At 45.1% G+C, this 20306-nt stretch overlaps 1 protein-coding gene across 2 annotated transcripts in view; it reads left to right on the top strand.

Moving 5' to 3' along the window:
* LOC119458634 (uncharacterized) overlaps window positions 1-20306 on the top strand; it is a 78350-nt gene that overhangs the window by 22752 nt on the left and 35292 nt on the right. The window contains exon 2 of one of the 2 annotated variants that reach the window (XM_037720479.2): window positions 13830-14357. In XM_037720479.2, the coding sequence (XP_037576407.1) occupies window positions 14217-14357 (141 nt within the window). In that variant the 5' untranslated portion in view covers window positions 13830-14216. The remainder of the gene's footprint in view (window positions 1-13829; window positions 14358-20306) is intronic. The other variant, XM_037720478.2, reaches the window with a different exon arrangement.

The following is a 20306-nucleotide window of genomic DNA, read 5'->3' as shown; positions in this document are numbered from 1 at the left end:
TCTCGGCGCGCGCGTGTCTTCTCTCTCTCTCCGGTTAACGTCGCTCCGTCGAGTCTCTTCCAGGTTCCAGACGTTTCGGCGCCGTTGTTAGCGTTGTTGCTTGAGGCGTATGCGCTCTCCCCCTCTGTTGAAGTTGCCGCGGGGCCAGCGTGTTCTTTCGCTGGCTTGCGTGACACTCGGCGCGCGCTTGGATTACGCGCTCTTTTGTGACACGGTATTTTGAGAGTAAGTGGCATGAAACCTTCTACCTGCCCAGGATTTGGCGTCTGAATAACGAAAAATTGCACATCTTTAGGTATGGGTGTTTAAATGGAGACGGAGGTTGTAAATTACCCACTCTTGTGCCGCATCTCTAAGGCCTCCTGAACACGTGCTGCCCCTAGCGGCGGCGCTCACTTCCGGTCACACGAAGTGGCCGCTCTCTCGCCCCAGCGCGGTTGCGCCGACGGAGCACCTATCTTCTCACACCGTGAACGCGTGTAACTCCGCTATTACGGCACCATTTCGAAAAACTCTCGCGGCTACGTGTTCCTTCTAGACTCGAGCACAACAGCAACACCACAACTAAATTTCGACCTCTGGGTGGTTTAGGGGATCTTTAATACTGAATATACACAGAAAAAAAAACCGATATACAGATCCAACGCACTTGTTCGCATCTATGTGAAGCTCATAACGAAATGCTTTAAATTTGGCCATTTCGTTCCCGCATCTTTAGCGTAAAGGAAACAGGCGCGCGCTCGTGCTCTCGAGCAATCCATGTGCAATAGGAGAAATCTTGTATTACTTTCGTTTCTTGTTATTTATTTTAAGGTACCACCCGCTTCCCGGCCGATTCCCTGTTGTGGGTATGTGGGGAATAGTATAGAAATTGTATTCAACCTCAACATGCAGCGATCACCTCAATGACCTAGCTGGCGTTGGTACGATATCTACCGCCCGATTCTTGGCCAAACCCCGTTGTGAAAAAGTGACATTAAATTGAAGTCGTAATCATCAACACGCGGCTATCATTTCAAACATCTAGTTGGCGCTGGTATGATATGCATCGTCCGATTGTAGGACAAACCCGTTGCGAAAATGTGTCATTATATAGGAACCATCATAATCATGTTCAACACGCGGACACGCTTCTTGACTGATCCCCCGTTGTGAGTCGGTGCCCCTGTATGGAAATCATCGTCATCGTCAACACGCGGCGGTCATATCAAAGAACTACTTGGTGTTGGTACAAAATAATTTTGAATAATAATAATAATAATAATAATAATAATAATAATAATAATAATAATAATAATAATAATAACAATACTTTATTGATGGCTTGAGTATGGTACAATACAAGAATCGGGCCTGCCAAAGCCGCAGTGGGCTTGAACGGCAGTGTCTGGCAGACAGCGACAGAGCCATCAGTAACAAGTTGTTAGGTTGTAGACAACAGTGAAAAATTAAAAAAAGCAGACAGACAAAAACAAAAAAAAAACAACAAAAAAAAACACGACCGGCTTCGTATCACGCATTAATGTGTCTAAGAGCCTAAATGCAATCTTGTCTTCCCAATCGCTAGTTGCTTTTTGGTGTAACAATACAAAACAGGCAATAAAGAAACAAAACGATGTGGACAAATGGTTTGAGCATCAGGATGATGGACTGGGGGCCGAGATTTGAATCGCGCCGGTGGACGTTTCTCTCTATTTATTAAATTTTTTTCGCATAGAGTGAGGATCATGAGAGAGAGAATAACCTTTTATACAGGAAACAAGTAGGAACTTTTTTCCCAGTGATTAGGGCCCTCTGTACAGAGCTCCATTGCCTTGCGCGACTTCAAGACACAAAACGAACCGCCCAGATACAAATGCGCGTACATTACATGTAATTAACTTGAAGAAAGGGAACCGAGGGGCCCGGATTTTTATTAATCATATCATAAGAAGCCAACAAACAATGGCACCAAGGACAACATAGGGGAAATTACTTGTACTAGTACAAGTAATTTCCCCTATGTTGTCCTTGGTGCCATTGTTTGTTGGCTTCTTATGATATGTAATTAACTTGTCATTTGTTTCCGCTGCGTTAATAACAAAAATTTGTAAATAAAAGTGAGTTTGCACCTCGTAGAACACCAGACAATCAAAAATAAGGAAAATTTAGCTGTGCGATCACGTGACAGCTGCAATGAACAGCTTGATGTAAACAGTAGCAGCCTCGTGTGCAGCCGCAGAGCACGTCACAAACATGCACCGACTTAATGTTCAGTGGAGTGATTGAATCTCATGTCCTAAAGGACGTCGGATGAGCACAATTTCCTCATTCCACAAAGTATGGTATCAATTTTTTATACGTAGCTCGACATATGCACGTCATTTATTTCGGCACAACGTTTCAAAACACATTGTAATTGTATCAGAATGACTGTTTGCGAAATCATCTATATTGCGACAGGCTGATGAAAAAGACGTTTAAAGTTAGTCCGAAGAAGACGACACCCTTGGACTTCGCGAGCCAACTACCAACTTCTCAGCCGTTGCAGTCTTTGTAAATATCCTGTAATCATATTTCGTGCTTCTGTTTCCTCGTAACAATTTTGGTGGAGGTGCGGGCTCAAGAGCAATACTGATTTATACAGCGGGCGCTTTTTGGCCGCATCTTCAATGCTAGCTCAAGGTGAGGATGCCCCGGGCACGTTTCCACCAACGCCCACCGTCATTCAGGCACAACCGCACGACCCAGGAACCTTTTCCGGCACCGAAAACACTGATATTGTTGATTGGCTTCAACTGTATGAGCGGGTGAGCGCAAGCAACCACTAGGACCAGACCATCATGCTAGCTAATTTCATATTTTACCTCGCCGGAACGGCACACGTCTGGTTTGAGATTCGCGAGGAGGCACTCACCTGCTGAGTAGTTTGTAAACAAACCCAGGAAGTTTTTCCGGCACCGACAACACCAATATTGTAGCTTGGCTTCAATTGGCCGATGTCTGAATGATAGGCTGCGCGAACATAGTTACAATGCTAAGAATTGCATTACAACCGGGGGGTTTCTTGCGCAGCACTGCAAAACGTGTGGTTGCAAACCGTATTTATAAGAATGTCATTCTAGGTCGTAGTCACAATCAGCTTACAAGAGAAATCATTGAAGCGAAAACTATCATAGGTCTTGGACATGCATGTGTAAGCTCACCTTCATTGTCGCTATCAAGCAATGAATTGGCGTACCTCGGACTGCTGCCACATGCTGTCTGAATAGGTTTCTACGTTGTTATTTAATTTTTTGTTTCTTTTCATGTCACATGGGTCGCTGAGTGTATAAGTATCCTTCTGAGGCACGAAATAAACCATCACTTGGAAGTTAGCGCTCACCCTGTTCTCCGGGCCTTTTTATTAGCCCTTCTGCCTTCCTTCTTGCTCGTTCTCAGCTGCGCTACAAGCTTAGAAATTCAATTGTATGAGCGGGTGAGTGCAAGCAACCACTGGGACCAGACCATCATGCTAGCTAATTTCATTATTTACCTCGCTGGAACGGCATGCGTCTGGTTTGAGAGGTTTGTAAACAGAAGCTCAAGGATTTGTTTGGCAAGCCTGTTCGACGTCAGCACGCCGCCCAAAATGACCTCGCAACGCGTGTGCCGACGCGAAAATCCTCTCCTGACCTTGCACACACATCGGAACCTCATCAAAGTGGGCGTGGATGGGGTACCTGTTACCACTCTGATTGACATTGGCGCGCACGTATATGTGATAAATTCAAGGTTCATACTAGTCTAAAAAAAAGTCCTCACTCTTGCCCCGTCTCCTGAGGCCTGAGTCACCGATGATGGAACACTGGCCGTTATTGGCATGCGTTCGCCTCGTGTTAGTGTCGCCGGACATCATACTTCTGTTTTATTCTATGTTCTAGAACACTGCCCTCACGACCTGATCCTGGAACTTGACTTTCTGTCAGCACATTTCGCCTTGCTAGACTGTTCTGCTGGTGTTGTACTACTCGCTCTACATTTTGCCAGTGATCCTCCCGATAGTGCTCCGATCTGGCTATGTTCCAGAAGGCATATTCGCCTCTCTCACCTTGCCGTTACCTACATAGGTGTTTCACCCGTTCCACTTATAACATACGGTGACTACATCGTATCCCCTAATCCGGATGTCCTGCTCTCGCATAACGTCGCGTTTCCTCACACCGTCATTACCATTACGGACAACACGTCTTGTCTTCCGCTTGTGAACTTTGGACTTCGTGCACAAGTTTTCCCGCGCGGCCTATCGTACGCGCAAATCATGCCAGCCCGAGTCTAACACATTATGCCTTTGACATGTGTCAGCTCCTCGTGTACAGGTCTTGGTTCGCCTCCTGTCCCTTCAAACTTGAATGCATTAATGAAAATTATTGCCCCCGACCTTCCGCCCCAGCATGCTCATGAACTACATTGCCTCCTTGCCTCATGCTGGGACATATTCGACCTTGGAGACCGTCCTCTAAGACAAACATCTGCTGTCAAGCATCTAATTAACACCGGCGATGCGAGCTTTAACCATCGGCGGCCCTACCGCGTCTCGTCTGCTGAGCGATACACCATCTAGCACGAAACTAACAAGATATTTTCTGGTAACATCACTGAACCTTCTTGCAGCCCATGGGCATCCACTCTTATACTCGTTAAAAAGGACAACAGTTGGCAATTTTGTGTGGATTATGAAACCTCAACAAGGTAATAAAGAAGGACGTTTATCCGCTACAACACCTTGACGATGCCATTTATTGAAGCACAATATATTTCGTACATGGACCTTCGCTCCCGGTACTGGCAAATTGCCGTCGATGACATGGACCGTGAGAAGAGGGCTTTTATTAATCCCGTGGCATTTATAAGTTGAAAGTGCTGCCCTTAGAATTATGCAATGCCCTGGCCACATTTGAAGGAATGATGGATGCCCTCCTACACGGCTTCAAGAGGTCCATCTACCTCCTCTGCTACCTGGACGATGGCATCTCTTTTTCTCCGACTTTTACAATGCACCTCGAACGTATGTTGACGATCCTATCTGTTTTCCGTGAGGCGGGGCTACAACTAAGTTTATTCAAATGCCACTTCAGTCGCCGTGAAATTTCTGTGCTCGGACATTTCGTCGAATTTACTAATGTCTGCTTTGATAAAGATAAAATACAGGAAGTGAAGGACTTTTCCGTGCCAACGTGCGCCAAGGACGCTCGCAGCATCTTGGGCCACTGCTCCTACATTTCTTGGTCTGCCCAAAATTTTGCGGTAAGTCAATAAATTCGGGCCCTATTTGTGCGGCCGGCAATTCAGTCATCACTGATTACCACGCTCTGTGTTGGCTTTCTCCTCCCTGAAAGATCTTTCTGAGCGCATTGGCCGCTGGGCTACGCGCTTTCAAGAATACAACTACTCAATTGTACACAAGACCGGGCGCTTACATCAATATGCAGACTGCTTGTCGCGCCATTCTGTCAACACACCTGACGTTTCTGGCCCGCATATCTATCACCATTTAGTCTCCGAGTGGTTTTGGCGGCATCGGAGCGGCACAACGGCGGAGCGCCCCCTTACTAGACTTTATTCAACGGCTGGCTTCAACCACACCGGACCCTTCCCATGTTTGAACTTCAAGACAGCATACTGGCACCGCTCTAACATGCGCCCCGACGGGTCTGAGTTGTTCCTGCTCATCTGCGTCAGACGGTTCTCGGCCAGCTTCATAATGCGTCGACTGGCGGTCACCTTGGCGTGTCAAATATTTATGACCGCGTTCGTCGGCGCTTCTTTTGGTTTGGTCTTTGCCGTGACGTCTGGTGTTATATTGCTGCCTGTGACCTTCGCCAACGACGAAAAAGGCCTTGCTGGCCGCCTTCAACCACTTGACGCACCATCGGAACCATTCTTCTGCGTAGATTTTCATCTTTTAGGCCCCTTCTTGCGTATATTTCGAGGAATAAGTGGATTGGTTTAGAAGCAGACTACCCCACCCGATGCGCAATCACACGGGCTTTTCCGACGAGCTGTGCCACCGATGTCACCGACTTCCTACTAGCGAACGTCATCCTTCACTGCGGTGCCCCTCGACAGATCCTCACTGACCGCGGCCGCTACTTTCTTTCTAAAGTTGTCAATGAGATTGTACACTCGTGCGCGATTAAACACAAAGCTGCTACTACTTATCATCCACAAACGAACGGCCTAACCGAGCGTCTCAACTGAACCCTTACTGACAGGATTTACACGTAAGTCTCCGCTGACCATCGCGACTGGGTCGTTGCATTGCCCTTCGTTATCTTCGCCTACGGTGCCGCGATCCTACGCACCGGATCCTCGGCACCGTTCTGCCTGCTAGTCTGAATTTCACATCGGAGTACGCCCGCGAAGCCTTACTCAAGGCACAAGAGGCGCGCCATATTGCCCGACGTCAACTTGTGGACTTGCAGGGAAATCAGCCGAGCTTATTTACACACCGGGAGCTGCGTTTCTACTTTGGTCACCGTCGCGACGTGTTAGCCTCTCGAAGAAGCTACTTTCACGTTACTCTGGCCCTTACCGCATCTTACATCAAGTAACCGACGTCACGTACGAAATCGCCCCTCTTCACTCCACCGTGGCTCAGCCTCGCACCGACGTAGTCTACGTCGCGCGTCTTAAACCTTATCATTCGACCGGCTCCTAACCAGCACCCGGTCGTTGCATTAACCGCCGGAGGTCTTGTGGCAGGCTGATGAAAAAGACGTTTAAGATTAGTCCGAAGACGACGCTCTTGGACTTCGCGAGCTAACTACCGATGCAGTCTTTGAGATAGCCGGTAAATATATTTAGTGATTCTCTTTTCCCGGTAACAATGAAATCGACTCGTTTTAGTGTATCATATGCATATATAAATTATATATACATGTATATATATATATATATATATATATATATATATATATATACGTATAGCATATATATATATATATATATATATATCGCAGGTACACGTTATAAACCTTAAAAACTTCTATATGATACTGGTTGCCAAAAATGCCTTAGTTGTGTTCATTTTAACCTGAGATCCGGTATAAATAAGCAAATTGAACGCATTATTTTTTTAGTAAAGCGCAAGTACGCTTCGATGTTGTGATGTATTCAGAAACCTGGTTTGCCTCGGAAGAGGACGTGTTTACATTTCCAACATATAAATCCTACTACATTAACCGCAAAGTCAAAAAGGGTGGTGGCGTAGGAATGCTCATCTCCAACTTAATTGATCCTGAACTAATGTCAGAATTCTGCTGTATCACTGCTTTTTATGAAACGCTTGCCATCAGATGTGGTACTTCAGTGTTTTGTGTTTGCTACCAAGCTCCTTCAAATAATGTCCGTCTGTTTTTCTCCTTTTTGAACTCTCTGTTAGAATTCATCAGTGAAAGAAAATACGCATTAAATCTAAGTGGTGACTTCAACATCAACATGTTAGCTAGCAGTGCTAAATTAGAACTCGAATCGCTGTTAAACTCTCATTCCTGTCAAAGTTTTATAACATCCCCCACGCGAATCACTCCACAATACTTTTAAATCTGTTTATAACCAATTTTGATCCTTCCTTTGTCAAGGCTGGCACTTTAATTCATAATATTAGCGATCACTTGCATATATTTATGTTTGTCAATCAATTCACTAACACACCTAAATCACGGCATTCGGAATTTTCATACAGAATAATTACTCCTGAAACACTATCCGCTTGTAGAGACCGCTTAGGCAGAACAAACTGGAACGAAGTATTCCCAACGAGCGACCCCAACTTAGCATACGATTTGTTTATGAAGAAGTTCTCTGAAATATACTTTGCATGTTTTCCCGTCAAGACTTTTAAAACATGCAAAAAAGTAGAAAACCTTGGTAAATAAAGAATGCCTAACGCTTATAAGAAAGCAGGACCATTTGTTTAAGGCATATATAGTGACTAAATCCCCTGAAGCCCTCAAAGCTTTCAAGAAATCCAGAAATTTTGTTACTAAACACCTTCGTGATGCAAAAAAGCAATATTGTTCAACTCGACACAAGGACGCACAGAAAATGTTTGGAAGGCACTTAACACTGTAATTAGTAGTGCATCTGAGGCAGTAACTAAAATTGTAGAAGACGGAATAGAAATTCAAGGCCCTGAGCTAGCTATTGCATTTAACGACTTCTTCCTATCAGTTGATGACGCTACCACCAGCAGCGCTGACCTAAGATATATGAATGATCGAACTAACCAAACCATATTTTTAGAGCCAGTTTCAGATGATGAGCTTGTAGCTACATTTCTAACCCTCAGCAATAGCAAAGTCACTGACGCGGGCAATATTCAAATGAAACCAGCAAAGTGTGTCATTGATATACTAGCCCCCTGCCTTACCTACATCTTTAATATGTGTTTGTCTACGGGATTTTACCCTCGAAATATGCAGATAACAAAAGTCACAGTTGTATATAAAAAGGGTAATAGAAATGACATGTCCAACTACCGTCCTATATCAGTTCTGCCTGTATTTTCCAAAGGTTGGGAGAAAATAATTTTGAAACGCCTGACCTCTTTCACTGACCGCTTCAACTTGATAAGCTCTGCACAGTATGGTTTTCGCAGAAACAAGTCTACAGAGCTCGTACTACTGGCTCAAAAGGAATTTATTCTAGAAAATTTCGAATGCAGAAATATGGTACTTGGGCTTTTTTTAGACTTTTCAAAACCCTTCGACCTCGTTAATCATGATATTCTGCTTCAAAAACTGGATCACTAAGGCATAAGAGGTATCGCGCACAAACTAATCAAGTCGTATTTACTATACCATACTCAATTTGTTGTCATTGAAGGAAAACATTCCTCAATAAAATCCATTAAAACAGGTGTCCCTCAGGGAAGCATTCTAGGACCGTTTCTGTTCATACTTTATATTGGTGAGATTGTCCACATGAATGAAACAGCCCATTATATAACCTATGCTGATGACATGAGTTTATTCTTTTCAGGCAAATCATGTGGCGATTTTGGTAGTCGAGTGAATAGCGCACTGTCTGAAATTAATGCATGGACCCAAATGAACTCCCTAAAACTACACATTAATAAAACGAAGGCTGTTTTATTTCACCCCCGCCACACATATGTCCAGTTACGCACCACTTCGTTAAACAACTCTAAAACTGAAGCGGTAAAAAGCTTCAAATCACTGGGCGTGTATTTTTCACAAAACATGACATGGGACGATCACAGTGAACTACATTATTAATAAACTGCCTAGGACAACAGGTATTATGCGCCGCCACTGCTACTATTTTCCTACCTCTGTTAGCATACTCATATATAACTCTTTACTTTGGCATCTATTAAATTACGCGTTTCTTGTATGGTCAACAACAACAGCTGCAAACATTAGCAAACTTACCGTCCTGCAAAAAAAGTGATTTACGCCTAGCCTGGTAAATCCCATATCCCATATACCACACTGCAGACTTCTTTAAGAAGCACCACATCATTCAGGTTCCATTAATCTATGATTACAAGCTATGCCGTTTATATAAACTCGGTTTGGTGAAAAATAACGATGCCATGACATGTTTTCTCTAGCAAGGCTAGAGAAAAACTTTCTCGCTTATAATATACGCCATCCTGAAGTGTGGTCTGTCGCCAAATGTAGAACCAATTACGGAAATCAAATGTTAAAATTTCAATTGCCTACACTTCTAAACCACATAATGAAAGACAATAACATTGACACATCTAGTACATCACGAAAACAACTGCGTTTAAAGTATGTATAATGATGTGATACGACGATTTCCTTTTTCTTTATGACTGCTTGTAATCCCCTTTTCAAGTGACGTTTTATATCTCCTGTAAGTGTTTCCTCTTTGTAGGTTGTACTTCCTTAGCCGCACGCTTTTATGCTTCCCCGTGTGCTATGAGGTCAGGGCTCCTCAAGCTGTTCTTACAGCTTTTACCTGTCCTCCGCGTAACATTTTCTTGTTGCGGAAAAAAATTCCATTCAATACAATTTAAAAAAGTTCTGGATTGATATATCTAACTTATTTCTAATGTGCCTAACTTTTTGCCAATCCGCCTCAGTGGGTAGTTGACAATGGCTTCAAGGTTATTAACATATTCGTCACTATATTAATGAGAACGCGCGCTGATTTGTAGAAATGCGTTAAACAGCTTTGCCCCTTCTAGAAGTTTTTACTCTACTCTAGACATTAAAAAAATCCGAGGACACCTAAGGAATTCTTATGAGCTGTGAATGGGAAAGCATTCATGTTTAATTGATTGGCCCTTCGAGTTACGAACAGCACGCGGGCAAGCGAGCGCGTTTTGATTCCGCCTTACCGAGGCGCAGTTAAAGCGCAGCCGAGAGTTGCGCGCACAAGGAACGCGCGCATTACACAGGCTTCCGAGCAAGGGCGTCGCGGCGATGCCCTCTCCCCTAACTCAGCCCCTGGCGTGCTATCGCCACAGCATGTGTCCCATTTCGCCCGCTCTGCTGCGCCGGGGAGCGCTCGCGCCGTGCCGTCGCAGCCAATGGGAATTCGTCGACGCGTGCTCGTAACATCGCGCCGCAGCCAATGGGAATTTAGGTGCCATTTCGCTGCTACAGACTACAGAAGCCAGCCATTTCGCTCAATAGGCCATTTGACGCTTTCGCATAAAAATATAAATCTGGAGTTTTACGTGCCAAAATGAGATATGATTATGGAGGACGCCGTAGTGGTGGACACCGGATAATTTTGACAGCCTAGCGTTCTTTAACGTGCACCCCGATGCACGGTAAAGGGGCGTTGTTGCATTTCGAGCCCTTCGATGATGCGACCGCCGAGGCTGGTATTTGATGCCACGCCCTCGGGTGTAGTAGCGCAACTGGAAAGCCACTACGCCTCCACGGCAGGTACTCTGGACGTTTACTGGACACTGAGGTAGTTGGGACTTATTCATGGCGTGAGCAACTGAAGAATCGCAGCTGTCTGCAAAGTCCATCAGAAGATTTGACAATGCGGGCGTGTTTCCTGCCCTCACTCTCTATTCTCGCGGGGTTTTCTTTTATCGCGGATATTGTTTTTTGCATGCCCACTTTTCTAGCATCTGGCAGTCAGCCAGACACCAGCCTGGTCCATCTGCCCAACATTCATCTCTTGCCTGAGCGAAATACGCCATTAAGACATTTGCATCTTGGCATACAATCATGCACTTCTAATATAAGCGTTTTGAGAACCCACTTCCTGTATTTTGTTATATTCATTGCTAATAATGCATAAAGAATTTTTTGATAGAAGTCAAATATCATCCGAACACGCGAGGTCCTGAGCAAATTCGCGTGGCTGCTAACAATAAAAACAAATCTGTGCAAGCCAAAGTTTGATTACAGGTTTTCGTCACACTCTACATTATTAAGGCACTGCTTATAGACCTGTGCATCCGTGAAGTGTTGGTTAATCGTCAATACGTTAAGTCGACCAGCGCGATGATTACAAAGCAAACGGCGATAATCGAAAAAAAAAACGTGGCACTGACGTATACTTAATGCGAAGCATTCATAACTTGTTGAGAACGGTTGTGCGTCTAATGTGAATGCTTTCTAGCGATTGGGCATGTAGAGATGATACGCTGTAGTGTTCATAATCCTAATGAGAAAGAGAGAATGCTTGGAACGGCAAGATATAAAAATAGAAAGCAAACCAAAATCCTATTTACATACCCGGTCACCCCATTGGTACATATCCAGTGGACTCAGGGGCACATACCCAATGCACACATCTAGTGGCCCCAGCGGCACGTATGTAGTCGTACTTACTGCTAATCATTTTAAACTGTACTATCAGCAGGATCGGCCTACAAAAATGACGATACTCCGCCCGGCTGAGTGCATTCCAGAAAGTGGCTGCACTTGGAGAAGACTGTTTCGCACGAAATAAAAAGAACAGGAAGCATTCCCCGACGAATACAATACTCCCTAATGCGAAATTTGAGCGCAGCTCTAAACGTGTTTGGCTCGACTGCCTCGGTAATCGGCAGATTGCGAGAAGGGCGCGATTAACAGCAGCCGCCGCAGACAGACCTCCGCTCATGCAGCGCTTTGTTTCCATATATGGTATCGTTCCTCTTAATGTCAACTAGAATATCGGCTATCCCTGTTTGCTCTCCGATCCACACCGCTCTCTCCCTGTCTCTTAACGTTAGGCCTGGCATTTTTCGTTTCATCGCTCTTTGTGCGGTCCTTAACTTTTTCTCGAGCTTATTTGTTAACCGCCAAGTTTCTGTCCCATATCTTAGCACCGGTAGAATGCAATGATTGTGCACTTTTCTTTTCAACGACAGTGGTAAGCTCCTAGTCAGAATTTGGCAATGCCTGCCGTATGCACTCCAACCCAATTTTATTTTTCTGTAAATGTCCTCTCTCATGATCAGGGTCCCCTGTGAGTAATTGACCTAGAGAAACATACTCCTTAACAGACTCTAGAGGCTCACTGGCGGTCCTGAATTCTTATTCTCTTGCCAGGCTATTGAACATCATGTTTGTCTTCTGCATATAATCTTCAACCCCACTCTTACACTTTCTCGATTAAGGTCCTCAATCATTTGCTGTTTTCGTCCCCATTGTTGCTGAATAGGGCAATGTCATCTGCAAACCGAAGGTTCCTGAGATATTCGCCGTTGATTCTCACTCCTAAGCCTTCGCAGTGTGGGAGATTGAATACATTTTCTAAGCATGCAGTGAACAGCATTGTAGAGATTGTGTCTCCTTGCCGGACCCCTTTCTTGATAGGTAACTTTCTACTTTTCTTTTGGAGAACCGAGGTTTCTGTGCAATCCTTGTAATATTTGCCAAGATATTCACGTATGCCTCCTGTACTCCTTGATTACCCAATGCCTCTATGGCTGCTGGTATCTCTACTGAATCAAATGCTTTTTCATAATCTATGAAAATCATATAGATATATTCATTGCACTCCACCGATTTCTCTATTACCTGATTGATGGCATGGATACGATCCATCGTAGAATATCCCTTCCTGGAGCTGGGCATACCGCGTAATGCGTAGGATAAACAACCGGTGGACCATTAAAGTCACAGAATGGATACCAAGAGAAGGGAAGCGCAGTCGAGGATGGCAGAAAACTAGGTGGGGTGATGAAGTTAGGAAATTTGCAGGCGCAAGTTAGAATCAGCTAGCGCAAGACAGGGGTCATTGGAGATCACAGGGAGAGGCCTTCGTCCAGCAGTGGACATAAATATAGGCTGCTGCTGCTGATTGGACGTGCTCGCCGCATGCCATCGGTGAATAGACGAGCGCGCGCTACTTTGGCACCATCTCGTAGCGATCGTTGTTCGTCTTGCCCGGCAATGCGTGCGCTTTTTTCCTCACGCTTTCGCCACACCCTCCGCCTCATGCTTCCGCTGCACCAGCCTCCACAACTTTCCTGCTCTCGCTCTCTTCGCTTTCACCTCTTCTTTCATGCCCCTCTGCGCTCCGCGTTCGCTCTTTCATCCGCTGCGCTCATTCGCTCGGTTACGTCGGGAACGCCGACGCTCGACGCAGGAACGGGCGACTAAGAGCTGCGCTCTAAAATGAAACGGACTAGGACGCATGCTCGTCCTTGTATATTTTTTATATGTGTCTGTCTTTCACTTTGCGCTAGGTTACCATAGTCGTAGCAACTTCCGCACTATTCTGCATTGTTGCGTGCTGTTAGACACATGTAGGTATAGGCTGTGATGAGCAACTAAGCTTGAATCGAAAACTCTATTGGCGTTCACTGGTGCACACTTTGGTGAAATCTTTTATTTGCTTCCCACAAAACCATGCAGGACGCGCAGGACGCTTGGCGATCACGGTGTTGCAGTCGACTTCAGCCGTTCTGAAGAAAAGGTCTCGCTACTTTCCACCACAGGACAAAACTGAAGGATGACCCAGTGGCGGCAACTGAGCGTGCAAGAATCGATCTTGGCTTCAGCAGTACGCCAACACTATGAAGCAGAAAGCGCCGTCCGTGCCCCTTACTAAGGGGCAGGTTGGAAACGGCACCTTTAGATGCCAGCTCGCTCTTGGCCAGTCTGCAAATGTGAGTGAAGCGCAAGGACATGGCAGCCCGGACTCCCGAACATAGGCTCTTCGCAGTGACGGCGACTAGCTCATGAGCGACGTGTCCACGCGATCACCTGAGGGCAGCTTTTATCGAGAAGTAGGACACCGCAATGAAGTGTTCCAGCGTAGCCTTGGGCCTCGCCGCAGCACAGCTTGTGGCGGGCTTGGGCCTGACCGTGCTCCCCATCCACACCATGCTCAAGCTGCCGTCTCTAGCCACTAGGGACTGTCCACTGTGGGCCGCTGGACCGGTGAGCGATGCGACTCAGTTTACCTCTCAGCTTAGAAACCTAACGCGGCCTGCTTTATCTTGAATTTGCCTTAGGACCGAAAATACTTTAAATCAAGCATATCGTGCTTTCTGAAAAGAAAATGTGAACACTAAGAGTAACTCATGAACTAACAAGAGAGATAGCTGAAAGATGCAGACTTGAACTGTCCAACAGTGAACCCGTCAAGGGTGTCCAGCGCAGGGCCTACGCTTCTAAAATTAGGGCTTGCTTTATCAGTGTCTTGAGACATTGCTCTATGTCGAAATGTAGGCTCAGGGGTACAAGACTAAGGCTTACGTGCTTAGCCGCTATTCATAAAGAAGACGAAAAGGCGATTCAACCAGCATGCAACCGCAGCTGTAAGATAGCAGTTCTTACTGCTATAAATACAAAACTTTACGAATCCTTTGTAACCCACCTTGGCGGCTAAGTCTTCCGAGTATGTCAAAACAGCCCCTTTTATTTAATGGATGCTTACTGGTAGACTATAATACGTGGGACATGTCGTCGTATTCCAAATTCATAATGCTGCAAAATAAAGAATTCAATCCATTAATTTCTGCAGCGAAAGAAGGGCATAAGCGAGCAGGATAATTAAAGTGCTATAACATTTTAAAAGGCCAGAAACATACCTTGGATAAGCGTTGGCAGTGCTTTGCGAGCAACGAACGCGCTCTTAGTCATCCCCAGGAACACTGCCCTTGACCAGACACTGCAGTCACTTGTTACATATTGTGTTTGCGTATGCTAATTATGTGCCTATGTGTAATGAATAAATGTAATTTCACGTATAACTTCTGTAAACAATGGTGGCATGCTAGCATAACAGCCACGTAACAGTCTCCAGCAACCATTATAATAAATGTCTGTTTCTCACATTTTCATTAGTGTACATTATGGATATTCGTTTCACTTATTTCCTACACCAGGATTTTCACTCAGCAATAAATCATTTTAAGAAGTGTGCTCCTGGCCTCCAGACCGGTAGCTCTATAACTGCATTTATTGCATGCATCAGACGCTTGGATAAGCGTCCATGGCCACTGATTATATACCACTGGGTTTTATTGACCAATACCCCTGTGTAAGTACACATGCCCCCTCCCCCGCTATGACAAAATAAACCTTAAATGCATTTACATATCTGCCGTCGTACTTTTCTGTGCATAACCTTCTCCTTTCCATTCTTCTCTCGACAAGCATCAATCATCGTCTTAGTCCTTGTTGCCCCGCTGCCTCAACGTCTCAGTGTGCATCCGCCTGAACTGCGCTTTGCATTTTGGGGTAGCTTTAAATAACGGATTCAGGAAAGCTTCGATTCATATTGATTTTGTGTGTGCGATGAATCTAAGTGTATATTTAATGTAACATTTTATTTATATTCTCATTACCAATGCGGAAAGGCTAATGCCACGATCACGTGGGGATGCAGAGGAAAAGCAAAATATTTATAGGGTACTCTAAGAAGACAGCTAGCAACAAGGTAGCAACTGCGCGATTTGATAGCTCTATCTCCTATTTACATTAAACTTCCCTCTTGCTAGCGCGGCGACATCCATAATAGACGTTGTCGTTTACCTAGCAAACGCAGCCAATAAGGTAAACTTGCGGTCTAGTATGCCGAATGTTCACAGTATTGGAAATTTATTGTTATGACGTAATATTCCGTCATTGGTGTTAACTGAACAAGCTTGCGCCACCTACCTAAACAACAACATAGAGAATTACAGGAATATGTAAACGAGACTTGACTTCGTCAAGACAAGTTCTGACGTATAGATAGCGTTCAAGTCGCTTTGTTTACCTGTATCACGCGCGTGGTACCTTCGCAAATTGCCGAGTTTTAACGTCAAGGTTGTGTTTAGGATACTCATCGTTGATTATGTCGAGGGGCTAGGTGACGATCATGTGATTGATATGCTTAATATATAAGGTGTTTTCTTGAATTGAACTTCAGTCGATAGTCAGGGCCATGTGGCAAAGCCTTCCTATTTATTCAGTCCAGTCGCGCTCTTGCAACCATGAAGCTGTACCTACTCGCTCGATTTTCCGTCCTTCTGGATGAAGACAAGTCCTGTTGATTACCTGAAAATGTAATTTTGGACAACTGCTTCGACAACTACAGTGCATACCATCATATATGCGTCGAAGGCTTAGGGTGCTCAGCATGTCCCTTGGTGTCCTGGAAATGACGGCTATAAGCAGCCCTCGGCCCGTTAAAACGTGCGATAATAGGATTCGAGCACGTGCAGTCAACACGCTTTTCAAGCACCAAAATTATTAGATGCGTTCTGCAGACATATATAAAGACATGGCATCTGAATACATCGCAAGTTACTGATCAATCTGCTGACACTCAATTGAAACTACGTTTCCTCGCCCCTGCACACATAACATACCACGGACTATACAAGGAGCGATTAAGGCGAAAATGAGACACCCACCCAATCGTAGCAAATGCTACAGAGGAAACCCATACGAGTTCTTCGAAAGAAAAGCCTCGCAGTCGAAGAAAAATTCGTCCTGGTCCGGGACTCGAACCCGGGACCACCGCCTTTCCGGGGCAGCTTCTATGCTATGTGAGCTAACCAAGCGGCTAGCAGATGGCAGGTCGAAGCCGAATTTATCAACAACTCGAAGCAAAGGCAAGTCTTTGACGTAATAGTTGAGCGGCAACCCGCTAGGTGGGAGGGTTTCCGCTGGCTTCCCGGGAAAGGAGGTGGTCCCGGGTTCGAGTCCCGGACCAGGATGAATTTTTCTTCAACTGTGAGGCTTTTCTTTCGAGGAAGCCGTATGGGTTTTCTTTGTAGTAATTGCTACGATTGGGCGGATGTCTCATTTTCCCTTTAATTACTTCTCTAAGCCTAGCAGGTTTCCACTGAACTATTACGTTATACAAGCAGTGGTTGACGGAAAAATAGTGTGCGTGTTGTTATAATGCGAAGGCAGGCGGTGGCACCAATTAGAGAGAAAAAGGTGATTGGAAAATATTTTAGATGCAGAAGCGGAAGTTAAGCAGGTCACGAAATGTGTAGAGGAGTAAAGGGATGTACTGTTAGAGTAACCAAATTGGTGATGAAGGAAAGCAAACTCCGTCAAGGGAGTGCAGGAGACGATTAGGCTTAGAAGTATGGTAAGCTGCACAAGGATGGCGAATCGGGAAAATTGGAGCTTATCCATGAAAGCAGCGAACGCCTAAACGAAGATATATACAAACTTGTTCCTTTTGCGTGTCTTTCTCTATTTTTATGCTTTCGTTTTGCCATGCGCTGCTACCATGGGTAGAGTAAACTGAGAGTCTGGGTGCGCTTTGTCGTTTACCTTTTTAGCGCAAAAGTTACGCAAGAAAATGAGAAAGACCATACGACACCAGAGCTCGTGTCGTGTCCGTCCGTGCGTAATTGTGGCGCTGAAAAGTTAGCCATGAAGAAAATTAGGTGAGGCCGTCATATTACGCGCTGTACGGTTATGAAATAGAGCCGACTGACGCACGAAAGGCGAATAAGAGATCGACGGATGTGGCATTCGCCTGGCCTAAGCATTCTGGTGTCGAAAAACAACGTGTCGGTTGACAGTCTAGACTGACATGAGTCAGTGAGACAATACGCGGCTAACATAGTGTTTATGCATAACTATATTTGTACGATCTTTTCATGCTCACAGGTCGCTTCCGAAGAGAAAATAGTAATCGGGTGATATATTTAAAAAAAACTTTTTTTGCCCTTCGTCTCCTTTTGCTTGTCGACGAGCTGCGTGACTGTGCCGTGTATCGTGCTTGCCCACAACGAGAATTCTGGCACAGTCGCTAATGCACTGCAGGAGTCCCGTGCGCTCATCAGTTGCCACGGGAGATGTGCGCGCCCGCCCATCGCGCTGCCATCCTCACGCTACGCGCTAACACGCCTGGCACGCGATTCGCGAGCGTCGGTGCGGAGGCCTAGCGAAGCCATGGCGCAGGCCCTTGTAATCCCGCGTCAATGCCTGGCTATACGCTTCTCCTGAGTTGGACCAGTGCAGTTAGTGTGTCGTCTTTTCGTTTATCATTGTTTGTTTTATTCTGATATTTATATTTCACACAGCCTATAAATGAGCAGCGACTGACCTCTGGTATATTTTATTTTTTTAAGCAGTGGTTTCTTATGGCAGAGATAAGGGGAGCGGGCGAGCATCTTGCCTATTATTCCTCTCACACGTCTTTCTTAAAGTAGTACTTTTCTTGAGTTGCCTGCAGTCGTTGTCAATCACTATATTGAGCGTTTATTGTGATAACATACCATTCCTTCACTGGTGTTCACTGAACAGTTGTGCCGCTTACCTGAACACTAAACAAGACATGCGTACACGATAGCACGTAAGTTAGGCAGGAAACAAATAATGAAAGAGAAAAGTTTTAATCCACTGCGACAGCCCAGCTGTTACTGCGTTGCGCTGCTGAGCACAAAGTTCTGGGTTCGCCTCCGGCCGCATTTCGTTGCGGGCAGAGATGCTCGTGTGCGCCGTGCATTGCGTGCACTTAAAAAAAAAAAAACTCCACTTGATCAAAATTAATTTGCAGCCACCCACTACGGCGTGCCTCACAACCAGACCATGGTTTCGGCACGTAAAACCCCAGAAATAAAAATAATTATGAAGTCACGTTGCACGCATGTGCCCCAGCCTGTTAGTCCATGCTTATTCGCCGGTAGCCCTACGTGGAGACGGCGCACGGAAAAATGCGGAATCACTACTAGGTACGTAACCGGCGCGGAACAAAAGGCGAGGACAGGAGCACATACAGAATACGCACAGGCGCCAATTTCCTACTGTTTATTGGTTTCTTGAAAAAGAAAGTTTTATACCCTGCAGTCGCTGGAAACACCGATGCGTGATCTTCAATGATTGACGTTTATCGCGAGAGCAGTAAATGTGTCTCATCAGTAAGCTGCGTGCTTGGATGGTAGATTGCTTGAAAACAGAAAAGTAAAAAAAAAAAGTTTAAACAAAGGAGGACGGATGGAACAGTGCAATCTAAGCATATGTAGCTGTGTGGGCAAACGCGGCGCGCTTTGCTGGGTGCGATTAGGCCCATGCTCCATAGCAACGTGGGTTGGTGTCAGAGACAGCGTATGTCGCATAAAGCGGAATCAACGCAAATTGTGCGAATTACCACTATTGATTTTAAATAAACGTGTGTTTAGCAAAACCGTTTTTTTTTCAACTTTGCTTTAATGTTTATCGCATTACCTTTGACAGTAATCAGGAGATGGGATCTACCGGAATTTTCGACGTTCAGTAGATAAAGCCCTGAGACACGCAGATGGCCTGCGACGCGCACATGTCCACACGCAGTTATTTCGAAATGACTAACAAGCCTTCATTACAACTCACTAAACCAACGAGGCAAGAAACCCAGACAGAAGGACGGGTAGAAAATGGCCCAAATGTAATTAAACAGACGATTACTTCCTTGAAAGCAATCTTTTGTCTATATTGTCACCGCCAAGCAGCCCCCCCTCCTCCCTAAAAAAAATAGAAATAGAAAGAGCATCATCGAAGTACATCACAATTCAAAATAGATTTTGAAGTCCCGAGGTCAGCAAATATGACAAACACAGGACTCAGAGCACAAAATATCGAAAGATACAATTATGAAACTTTCAGAAACACTAATTTAAGGAACCTCCAGCAAGCGAAAAAAAAATCACGAAAGAAAACTTGACACGTCCCACACTTCCCCATTGAAAATGAAATGCAATATAGGCTGTATAGAAAGCTTTAGTTTATTTGCTTATCCTAGTGTGTGTCTACAAAATTGCCATGGGATGAAAATTATAAAGAGATTACGTAAGCATATGTATTTACGAGCTATTCTATAGCCGGTAAGCCACAAATGTGTAATACGAGCACCAGAATCAGTTCCCGGGTCTTCCTGCCCAATTTCTTTTGGAC

Source organism: Dermacentor silvarum, chromosome 7, assembly GCF_013339745.2.
Source record: "Dermacentor silvarum isolate Dsil-2018 chromosome 7, BIME_Dsil_1.4, whole genome shotgun sequence".
Lineage (NCBI taxonomy): Eukaryota > Metazoa > Arthropoda > Arachnida > Ixodida > Ixodidae > Dermacentor > Dermacentor silvarum.
The sequence above is the reverse complement of the archived record's forward strand: the minus strand, read 5'-3'. Positions and strand labels throughout refer to the sequence as shown.